The following is an 11,929-nucleotide window of genomic DNA, read 5'->3' on the forward strand; positions in this document are numbered from 1 at the left end:
ATGGCTTTTGGTGAATATTTCAGACCTTTTCTCAGGAGCACACTCACTTCCACAATTAAAACTAATTTCTTATCTCCACTTGGGACATGAACTTGACCAGAGCTTTTATTTTCCTTTCTACCCAGAAGAACCAGAATGTGGATAGTTTTACGATGCACCTGGATTTTTTCAGTCACTTTGGATTTTATTTCTTCTGCCTGCTAGTGTTTTCCAAATATTCTCTGGTGACTCTTTTACTCCAGCTCAAATACTCTTCTGTCTCTGCATCCACTGCCATGAGCACACTGTTCTCCTTTTATGAAGATGCCATTCATCCTTCTTCCCCAGGAGGCCCTATAGGATGTTTCTGTTCTCAGTGTGCAGTGATCCTTCACACATTTAGTAAATCTCCCTCAGCTGGGACATCTGTTCCATGGTGATAGAAGAGGCAAAATGCCCTGTTTGGGGATCACCTCTGCTTATAGCAGACTCTGCTCCTCTGAAATTAATTTCTAAACCAGAGCAATGCTATTGAAGGATTAATGTAAGATTAGAGTATTTATATTAAAATACCTTATAATGTGGAAGAAATACATGTTCTTAGGTTACAACTAGAAGCTCATTTTATCTGTTCTTTTAATTAAAGGTTTTCTTTGTCTAATGCTAATGAAGAGATTGGATTTCATGCAAGTAGGACTAGAGCCTTAGGAATTACCAAGTACTTAATAATTCTAGTGTAAATAGTAGCGTGCAGCCCACACTGGTAGTTGTTTGAGCCCTTGCATGGATCATCATGCCCTTGCTGTGACCATCCTTTGTCCAAAAAATCAACTGCCCCATAGTGACAACTTCAATAATCCATTAGTTTCAGTAAATAATGCTCAAAAAGAGATTGCTTAATCTGGGAAAGTGCATAAAGTTTTCTTTCAGGAGGAGCTAACACTGCAACTAGTGGGCTGGTGTTTGAAATGGAATCTAGATTGTTACTGCATGTCCATGTGTTTATAGAGACAGTCACAAGACACATTGGCAAACACACAACTTGTGCATCTACTATCATTTTTCTACTATTATTTATCATTGACACAGGTTATGGCCAGATTTCAGTGTGAGTTTTTACACACACACATGCTGATATAGATATGATATAGCTGTTATGATATGTTGATTGCATAAATCATATTCTATAGATATAACTTGTATGGCTCTTAATTAATTTGGAATATTTTCTGTAAAATATCTTCTCCCTGGCATGCCAGCATATTATTTTTGGCTGGCCTTTAAGCACTGAGGGTGTCTGTGGCAGTAGTTTCAGTAATTAAAGATGGGAGTCCATAAAAATGAAGCCAAGAAATCTGTGATGAATTTGCTTTGACAAACAGGGTAACAGAAGTCACTTCTTAATTCTTAGCTCAGTATTTCCCACAGTGGGTAGCCATGGAGCTCAACACAGCTGTAAGTGGGAGCGTGGGAGGTGCAAGAGGGTCATTTACACCAATGAGAACAAGTGCACATCTGTATTCAGAGTGGCTCAAGCATATCCAGTATTTAGATAACTTTATGCTGTTTTGCTGAAGTGAAGAAAGACCATATCCTGTTTTGTATTTTTAACTTGCTTCTTGTCTTTATTATGAGCTGATTCCTCAGCTATTCCCGGTGTGATTGAATGCTTGTATATGAGGCACTGAGGGCTCCAAAATGCTCCTATAATTATTTCATAAACATCAACATTTGAAAGCATTTTGAAAACAATTTCCTAAGATAATTTTATGATTTATATAATTTTTCAAACAAAACAAATGTTCATGGCCTTCATGTGTTTACTTATATCATTATTCCAGAGACGTGACACCCTTTTCCCTGAAAAAAACTTTGTGCACAACTTCAGTGCAGCATCCCTCCAGTCCAGGAGTAGCATGTAACAATGTCATCTGCACAGTGTCCAGGATTAGGTGGAAGGAATCTTAAGGTCTTCCAACCTCAGACTGATTAAAAAGGGTGACAGGGGGTCACAGCCAAAAGTTTAACCAGAAGGCTGTGAACTGTGAATGTGGCACAAGTTACCAGCCCCTCAAAAAGTAAATGTGTGTCAAGCTGCTGTTAAAGGTTGTCTGCCAGATGAAGAAGTCATTCAGTGGATAACACAAAAAGGCAATTCTCTGGAAGCTGCAGATTTAAACCCAGATTTATCTGGGCAGTGAAAACAGCTGCAGAAGCCAGGCAGTCACAAGGAGGAGCAGCAGCAGGCTTGCAAAGTTCTGGCCTGGTATGCAGAAAGGGAGCTGCAGATGTTATACAAAGATGTGCTGTTCTCATTTCCATGCATTTGCTTTGTATTCCTGTTTATTGCACATCAAACACATTTACATACCCAGGGATGAAATGGAAATGATTGATGCAAAGGAGGTGTTTTTGTTAATTGTTGCTCTGAGTCATACCTGACTAGGACTGCTGGAGATGAGTGAGGAAAGACAGAACTATTATTAGAGGTATAAATAAACTGTCAAGAGCAACTTCAAAATCTGTTACCACATATTAACATCCAAAATTACCTGAAGTGAGGAGGTGCAGCAATACAAGGACTAAGCCAACATCCCATCTTTGTTAATGTAGATGTTTGCTACTGCCTCTGAGTCTTTGTCCACTTTTTTTCATCTCTGCTCCCTTGGAGTTTCAGCCATTTTTGGTCACAACCCCATCAGTGCCTGCTGGATATTGCAACAACAGCTTCTTATGCTCAAAGTTGATGGATGTTTGAGAGTTGGGCTGTTTTATCTGCACAGCAGTTATGAAATGTGTCCCCTTATTTCCCTGTAAAATGGAAAGAAGTTCTTAATGTGCTTTCATGTATGCAATGTAGAGCCAAGACAAGATGAACATCCAATCTGAGCAGAGAAAGCTGTGCCTGAAGTGTTCAAAGACTGCTTTTTCATGTGGAACTATCCTGCAGAGCACACAGAAGGATTTCTGGTACTTCCTGCTCAGAAGAAGAGATATTTTAGAAATACCTGTCTATTTGTTAGGGTTGTGTGGTTCTTGAGTTCCCTATTGATATGAGTTGTGTACTTACACAGTGTAACTGAAGGGAACCAAACAGTTGACGTGCAGTTTGGCCAAATGTGAGCAGTCAGAAGACCCAAGCTCCAAATGGTTCTGGAAATATCACCCTTCAAAGTATCATCTGATGCTGACAGAAATTTTGGCTTCTAGGTCAAGTGATAGTGAAAATACAGCCATGACACTCCCTTGTTTAAATCCTTACACCTGTAAAGCTTCTGCTGTGGAATAAGTCTTGAAACAGCTGTTTCCATTAGATAGTAGCACAGAATATTACCCTGAAGCAGAACATAGTCCATAGTTTGGTCTCATAACCTTATTCTGGAAAATATATTATAGGTCCTGTAGGTGGAAAATTCAGAATGAATAAGAATGAAGCATTCAGACCTGTTTCCCTTTGCTTTGCCTGCACTGGGAAATAGATCTGCATATTTAGCAGTGTGTGGTGAAATAAATATTTTTATGGTTAACCTGAGGTTCATGGAAATGGTAATTCTTTAGTGGCAGGAAGTGGGTGATACCTGAAAAAGCAAAATAATTGTCTTGGAGGTTGTTAAAAATTTTGAGATTTTTCATTTTACTGGAGTTGGCTCTTGCATGAGATAATGCTTCCAAAATGTTGGTTTGTTCACAGGGTAGCTTGTCTTCAGCAAGCTTGCTTCCTGCTTACTTCCTTCATCCTTCTCTGCTTCCTGCTTACTCTTCGTGCTTACTCTCTTCATCCTTCTCCAGGCTGAAGAAAAAGTACTGAGATCAGACTTCTCTTAAGAAATGCTAGGACTCATGATTTATTAATGTGTAGTTTGCAGTAAGATGAGTCACGCAAACTCACGAGCCTATTTTTGTACCAGATCATGTGTTAATTTTAGTCATGAATCTTCTTCTGCTTATTATTCTAGCTGAGAGAAATCATAAGTATTTCAGTTTTGCTTTGTGTTTATGATATCACCTTATAATTCAGATGAGTTATTATTGAGTAAAACATCCCTCAGTAAAAAAAACCTCAATCTGTGGAAGCCTCCTTGATGCATATTTAATTGCAGTCCCTTTCAGATTGCCATAAATAAGACATAAAGCTGAATTTAATAGCAAAAAGTTGAACTGACAATGTGAGTTCTGTAGTTATTTTCTCTATTTCAAATCAATATATCTTGGTGTTTCTTTTGTATGCCTGACAGGTGAGGTTGAATAATAATACTCTTTACACCAACAAATGCTTTTGTGCTACATTATTATAACTAACTTCAATCAAGCACTTGTCTAAAATTAAGTCATATGAATGGATTTTGGTCTCTTATTATCTTCACTCCAACCCACTTAATGATAGGGTTTTTCTTAAGTAGGGGGCTCATGGCAGTCTTACACATGGTGTTATTTTTTAGCACTTGCATCATCCACATGGAAGTGCTTATGCTTTTCTTAGGTTGTGCCCAAGTGCTGTAGGGATTATCATCCTGAGCATCTTGTGAGACGTGCGTGTCTCATTCCAGAAGAGAAGTGGCAGGATTATTTCAATCACTTTTCACACAGCTTCTGATATTGCTGGTGGTTAATACTTCAATGTGGAGGGGAGCACACTTCAGTTAATTGGTTTCTATATAAAGTAGCTATCACTGAACACTTGATAGGTCAAAGTAATTCTGTTTCTCTGATAACTGCTTATTTCCTGTCATATCTCTCTCTCTCTCTCCCAATTTACCTTGTATTTTATTCACAGTATTTATGAAGATTTTACTGTCTCAGAAGGAGTCACCAGAAGTGCCTACATTGCACTGGAAAAAATGAAGGGTGTGGTGCCAGTGTTGGGTAGAAGTTTTATTGGAGAATAGATGGGAAAACCTACCACAATCTTAAAACTGTGTTTAATTATGTTTCAGGAATTTCTATTACATCACCATGCTGAGGGACCCAGTGTCACGGTACCTGAGCGAATGGAAGCACGTCCAGCGGGGCGCGACGTGGAAAACCTCGCTGCACATGTGCGACGGAAGGAGCCCGACGCCCGACGAGCTGCCCACCTGCTACGAGGGAGACGACTGGGCTGGAGTCAGCTTGCAGGAATTCATGGATTGCAGCTACAACCTGGCCAGCAACCGCCAGGTGCGCATGCTGGCCGACCTCAGCCTGGTGGGCTGCTACAACCTGACTTTCATGAACGAGAGCGAGAGAAACGTGATCCTGCTCCAGAGCGCCAAGAGCAACCTGAAGAACATGGCCTTCTTCGGCCTGACGGAGTTTCAGAGGAAAACACAGTATCTCTTTGAGAGGACCTTCAACCTGAAATTCATCTCCCCGTTCACCCAGTTCAACGTCACCCGGGCCTCCAACGTGGACATCGGCGAGGATGTGCGGCGAAGGATAGAGGAGCTGAACTTCTTGGACGTGCAGCTGTATGAATACGCTAAGGACCTGTTCCTGCAGCGCTTCCAGTACTCCAAGCAAGAGGAGCACCAGCAGAACCGGCTAAAGAGGCGAGAGGAGCGGCGGCTGCTGCGGGAGCAGAGAGCTCGCCAGTGGCCCAGGGGAGAGGCAGCAGAAGCAGCTGTTACTGAAGATTACAATAGTCAGGTTGCAAGGTGGTGATGCTCCTCCACCCTGCCAAGCCAATGAGAGGATCAGATTGTTTGTGCAACGTGGCTACCTGGGAATTAGCCAAGGGAGACTACTGCTTTGGTAAATGAGACCTCGTCTGACAACTCCCCCTCCTTGTCTCAGTTTTTCTTGGTTTCTGCCAGTGAGAATGTATTTTTTTCTCAATAGGTATTGATTAATGTTATTAAATGGCAGTAGAACAAGATTCCTGTCAGAAAGGACTTCCTTCAAAGGCTTAAGCTATGAGGATGGGTTGAAGAGAGAGTGATTCTTTGCATTAACAGATGTACCCTGCACAATCTGAGCTACTGAAACTTGTGCAGACATGAGAGATAAATTGGGGAAAAATACCTGGCTTGGTTCCTTTGTGACACGAGAGCTGGTTTATTTCGTATTGTTCATTGCAACCGTAGTGCATAACTTTCTAGAGAATGAAATGGAGAAGGTGCACACATTCAAATTCCTTCAGACTTCTCCATGCTGTGTTTTGATGAAGGGAAGAATTTGATAGGTGGTTAAAAAAGACATAGGATATGTTGGAGAGGGGCACTTCTTGCTCTGTTCCAAAGGCCAGCAGTCAGAGATCCATTATAGGTGAGGTGGTGGAGGGGTTGGCTTGTTTCCCTGCAGGTGCTGAGAGTACCAAACCCAGCCAGGTAGGAACCATTTCTGAGTGTGTGTGGCAAAGGCAAGCTTTGAGAAATGAGGTCCACATGGCAGCTGAGCACATATCACAGAGATTATCTGGCCGAGGGCAACGAAATCTGCCTTCACATTCACAAAAGGGGTCAAGCAAACTCCAGGGAAGAGGAAAGAGAGAGAAGGAAAAACTTAAATATTAGCGTGACATTTTCCAGATTTGCTGTAAAAGCCTGGAGATACATTGTCTGTGAAGGTGGGCAGGTTTATTATATTGTCTGTTAAAATACATTGATGCTGAGTGCATACAGTTTAAATTGGTTTTCTCTCTAACTACAGTAGTGGCTAGAAAAAAAAATCAGCTTTCATTTTTATTGGATACATAATGGATATGTAGAAAGTCTTGATATTTATTACTCTATATGAGGATTCTTTGTAAATTTATTGTTTTCATGATGAGAGATCTGTATCTGTTTTTCTTCCTTGTCTAGAAAAACATTCAATGGGTTCTTCCTCCACGTGTTCCATTCTTGTGGCTAAACTGCATCTGTTTATTCTGAAATTTTATGTTGTTCCATTTGTAATAGTGAAATTTAAAAAAGACGGTCCTGTGCACCATAGATCTTCTGAGAGAGTTTTTTTCCTTCTTCTTCTGGCATAAATGTAAAGCATTAGGAGGAAATTTCTCTAAGTGCCTCAATGTGGCTGCTAAATCAAGATGCTGAAAGTATATTATTGCATGCATGAATGGCTTTTACCTTACAGATTTGCTAATTAGAAATATTGGAGTACCTGATGTGGATGCACATTTCTCGCTTGTTCTCAAAATTCAAGGTTTCTATCGAGTTGGTTGAAAAAAATAAGGTGTTGCAGAAAAAAAGAAGCTCAATTTGAAAATTTGTCCCTTCATTTCCAAGTTTGATTTTTTTTTGGTGCATGCTGTATCTTCTTTTCTTCTGACAATGCTATTGCTACTTATCTATGCAGAATATCAAAAATACAGTCTAATGATCCTGCTGAGAGTTAATGCATACAATAAAACATTGAACATGAAATATCATAATAGCATTAAGAAGTGAAGAGGGCTACCAGGATGATGCCTCATTATCAATGTAGTTCATTAACAATATGCTGCTTTACGTCTGATTGTCAATATGTTAATTTGGGGTGAGTAGTGGTGGGTTTTGGTCCCTAATACCTTTTCCACTCGTGGTTCACGTGCATCTTCTCCCACCTCTGCATTCAGAAGAGAAAAGGAAGATTGTTGTTTTCCTGTCTGAGCACAGGATGTCTGCCTTAGGGAAGAGTAAGCACCTGGGCTCCTGGATGGTGCTGCTTGGATCCCATCACCTGGAAGAGGCTCAGACACCTCCCTCCCGTATGGACACCAACCTCCTGAGACTTCAATTGAAATCTTTGCAGCTGGGGACTGAAGCTCACTCTGGGTGTCCTGGCTGCAGGACAGTGAGTCCACGAAGAGCTAAGGCTCTCTGGCACTACTGCACCTTCAGCACAGTGCAGGTAATTCACAGTGATCTGACATCCAGCTGCTGGCACCAGGGCTTTAGGCTGGGCTGGCCTGTGGATAGAAGGAGCTTTCTGGTCGGTGACACAGGGATGGTGGGAGCTGTTCCACCTCCCCATTCCTGCTCCCATTGCCACATCTTGCTGGAGACCACACAGCACCAGAGGGGAAGGATGCTTTTGGCACCTGATGCTCAGTCTCCAGGATTTGCAGGTGTACTTCTTGTTTCCATGAGCATAGGGAGCTCGGGGTGCTGGGGAGACGCTGAAGGGCAGGGGAGAAGCCAGCCATGTGGAAGGAAAGATGCAAGGCCAAATTCACATTAAAGGAGCAAGGTAAGCAAGGAAGTAAGGTAAATTCCAACTCATCTTTTGTTCTGTAGGGCATCCTTTCCTCTTCCTCCTAAGTGCAAGAAAAAGCTGTCCCTTCCTCACATGCCTCTTTGCTCAGCCGGCCACCTCTCCATGCTGCTCACAACTGGGACAGCATTTTTCATTTAGAAAATGCAGTGTTTTCTTTTCAAGGGAGAGGAGGCAGTGCTCAGAAATACTTCCCTGCAGCCTCACCAGTGACTGTAAGTATCAGTTTCAGCTGTCTAAGCACACCAACTGTTCTCCAGACTGTTCCTTCTGCCTCATACAAAACAAAGCCTAATGAGGAAAACTGAAGCTGGTTTTAGGTGGTTTACATTAGCTTGAATAGTTTGGCAACATCTTAATGTGATGCCTAACCTTTTTCATCAGTCATTTCCCAGGAGTCAAGATTAGGGTCCTGAAGAGCTGTTAATGTGCTGTGGCATCTATGTTAATGGGATTTGCCTTAACACTTGGGATTTCATTAAAATTGAAGCTGGTTTGTTGGATTTTTTTTTTTTCTTTCTTCTGGAGCCTGTGCAAGAGCCCTGGTTGTGCAGGAGTAGCTTTGTTGCTTTTGTTGTTTTGGATTTTTTTTGGGAGGGGTGGGCAGTTAGCAGCCAAGACCTTCCCCAGAGCCCTGGGACTGAAGGATCTGGCACCTCCTTCCCCAGCTCCAGCTGCAGATCCAGCAAACTCACTGCACCAACAATCCTGCTTCTCTTAGCAGAGTTTCCTTACACATGACAAATAAAGCAGTTTGGAAACACCTTCAGGCTACTTCTAAGACACAGGCCTGTGCCTGAAATAATGTAATGCAAAAGCAAAAGAAAGGTCCTGCTTCATATCTCTATTATTATTCCAGGTTTTCATTGCTCTGACAGCATAAACTTCACCAATATTACACTGGCCCATGTAAGATCAGGGAGCAGCATGTTTCTCTCTAAAGCATCATGAGCAACAATGCTATAGGATTTCTGTCCATCTTCCTGGCATTATTTTGTTGCTTAAACAAGGCAATTTGGCTTCTGCTGCTGTGGTGCTGAAACAAATCTCATTCTTTTGTAATGGAGATGTACTTGCTAATCTCTCCCATCACATTCCCAGCACTGCCTTTTCCAGTTATAATTCACTGCAGGCTTGGAGTGGACAGAGAAACATGCAGTGTCATTAGAACTTGTTCCTGATAATTTGATGTCTAGTCCAAGCATTCACCGTATGGCCTTATGGCCTTATTAAGGAATGAAAATTTGTCCTCTCTTCCCCACTCATCAGTGCTGACAGTAAAAACCTTTTTCACCATCAAGAAAGAAAAAACCCACTGTTTCTAATGTTAGGTATTTTCCACTGCTGTTGTGACAATAGTGAGGCTGTCACAACCTTGCTAGGGATTCTGCCCAATATGCAGCAGTTACTTGCTGTTCACTAAAAACAGAAATACAGAACAAAACATAACTGTATCATACTCATCAAACCAAATGGCACATCACGTCACCTTTCTGTCTGGAGATGTTTTGGATTTGACATCTATGACTAAATCAGGAGGTTTCTTAAGTTGGGCTTCTTGTTAGCACATGCTTCCTTCTGCCCTAGTGGGATCTTGTTTCCCACCTGCACTCTTGTATCAGTTATGAGTTATCAGTTATATCTCACTTTTTCTTCCCTCTGTTGCTGTTCTCCTGATACATATGGAATTCTTTTTTTTTTTTTTTTTTTTTTTTTTGGCTGGGTTAAGGATTATCTTTGTTTCCAGACTGGTGGGGAATATGTGCAAGATGAACAATCACAATAAAGTCATTCAGCTGGAGTTGATGGCTGTATCCTCCCTATGTGCGGGTAAAAAAAACCAAAAACCCACACTCAAAAAAGAGACCTAATTTTCACTGTAACACTTCCTTCAGTTTAGTTTCTGTAATACTTCCTTTGTCTACAATTTGTGGATGGAAATGGGTTCCATAGCCTGCAATGTCCTTGGCTTTCTTCTTGGACGTATCACTAGCTCTGTGATTTCAAATAAATGTTGGAAGAGACAAAAAAAATAAAGAATTCCCATCAGTTGCCATATTTAAGATGAAAGAATAAATTAATAGGCTGTAAATTATTTTATTCTTTAGGAATTTTCCTTCTGTTTATGTGCAATAATGTTTGTGAATTCTGCTACTGAGAGGTTGTATTGTGAGTAATCATATATACTTCCATTCCCATTTAAAAGATAGTTTGTAGACCTAGGGGTTTTCATTGACGTAAAGCACAATTTAATGAATTATTTAATGTATTTAACCATTGTGATGTCAAAAGCAATCGTTTTCATATATTTATTTGTTGGTGATTTTCTGTAAAATGATGCTCATTAAGAGATCTGTTAAAAATGAAGTTTTGTTGAATATTGTTGGGTTCATGAATTACTTATGAGAACAAATAAACATTGATTGTGTTTTTGAAACACTAAAGATTCTATCTTATCTACATAGCCATAAAAATGATTGAAAATGTTTCAAGTCACAGTAAAAATGTACAGTGTGTTTTTAACAAAATGTACATAGAGGAAAATCATATTGCTATAACTTATTATTTAATTATGTTAGGGTCCAATACCAAATCTTTTGCTTCCAATTGAACTTCATTTCTGCTCCAACAGCACTGAGGAGCAGTCCAGACTGTCAGGATAATCTCCTGAGCTCTGTGGGGAATAATGGGAAGTTGAAGTCTGTTGCTGCACTGTCAGCCTCATACTGCTGGTTTGCTCTTGAAGTCTGCCTACACAGAAGCTGTGTGGTAGCCCTGTATGGTGGGGAGGGTTCTGACTCTCCAGAGTTTGTTGATGGTGATGAAAGGGGTGTTTATGAGTAAGAATCACGGGAAAGAAGTAAGAAGGGTTTACGAGTAAGAAATCAGCAGGAACAAGCAAGGCAAATATACTGGAGGGGGTTTGTTACCAACCAGCCAACCAGGCTGAAGAGCAGGTAAAGTATTCCATAAGCAGCTGGGGGAAGACTCCCAATTATTACTGCTTGGTCTTAGGGAGGACTTGAACTTACCAGATGTCTGCTGGAAATACAGTGCAGTGGAGAGGAAGCAAGTTCCTGGAGCGTGTAGAAGAGAACTTCCTGATGTGGCTGGTGAGTGGCCCAGCCAAGGCATCACTGGACCTGCTGTTTGGGAACAGAGAAGGACTGGTGGGTGATGGGATGGCTGGAGACAGTCTTGGGAACAGCAATCACAAGATGATAGAGCTTTCAGTTCTTGAACAAGTAAGATGTGAGTCAACAGAGCTGTTACCCTGAGTCAGGAGGGCAGACTTCGGGCTGTTCAGGAGCCTGGTTGACACAGTCCCTTGGGAAACAGCCCTGAAAGGCAGAGGAGTCCAGGGAAGCTGGACATTCTTCAGGAAGGAAGTTCTAAAGGCACAGGAGCAGACTGTCCCCATGTACTGAAAGATGATCCCACATACTGAAAGAAGGGAAGAACCCCAGCCTATCTGAACAGAGAGCTTTGACTGGAACTTGGGGTAGAGACCTTTAGAAAAAAAGGGAGGTGACTCAGGAGGACTACAAGGATATTGTGAGGTTACACAGGGAGAAAATTAGAAGGGTAAGAGCCTAGCTAGAACCTAAGCTGGGTACTGCCATCAAATACAAAAAAAAGGTTTCTCTAAATGCATCATCAGTAAAAGGAGGGCTAAGGAGAATCTCCATCCTTTATTGGATGTAGGTGAAAACAGTGACAAAGGATGAGGAAAGGCTGAGGTACTTAAGACCAGTTGTTTTCAGGATAGCCAGCCCCT

General features: G+C 41.3%; 1 protein-coding gene across 1 annotated transcript in view; it reads left to right on the forward strand.

Moving 5' to 3' along the window:
* Positions 1 to 10,573, forward strand: part of HS6ST3 (heparan sulfate 6-O-sulfotransferase 3) — a 277,422-nt gene extending 266,849 nt beyond the window's left edge. The window contains exon 2 of the mRNA XM_056500481.1: positions 4,914 to 10,573. Coding sequence (XP_056356456.1) covers positions 4,914 to 5,619 — 706 coding nt within the window. The 3' untranslated portion in view covers positions 5,620 to 10,573. The remainder of the gene's footprint in view (positions 1 to 4,913) is intronic.
* The last annotated feature ends 1,356 nt before the right edge of the window (positions 10,574 to 11,929 follow it).

Source organism: Oenanthe melanoleuca, chromosome 1 (genome assembly GCF_029582105.1).
Source record: "Oenanthe melanoleuca isolate GR-GAL-2019-014 chromosome 1, OMel1.0, whole genome shotgun sequence".
Classification (NCBI taxonomy): Eukaryota; Metazoa; Chordata; class Aves; order Passeriformes; family Muscicapidae; genus Oenanthe; species Oenanthe melanoleuca.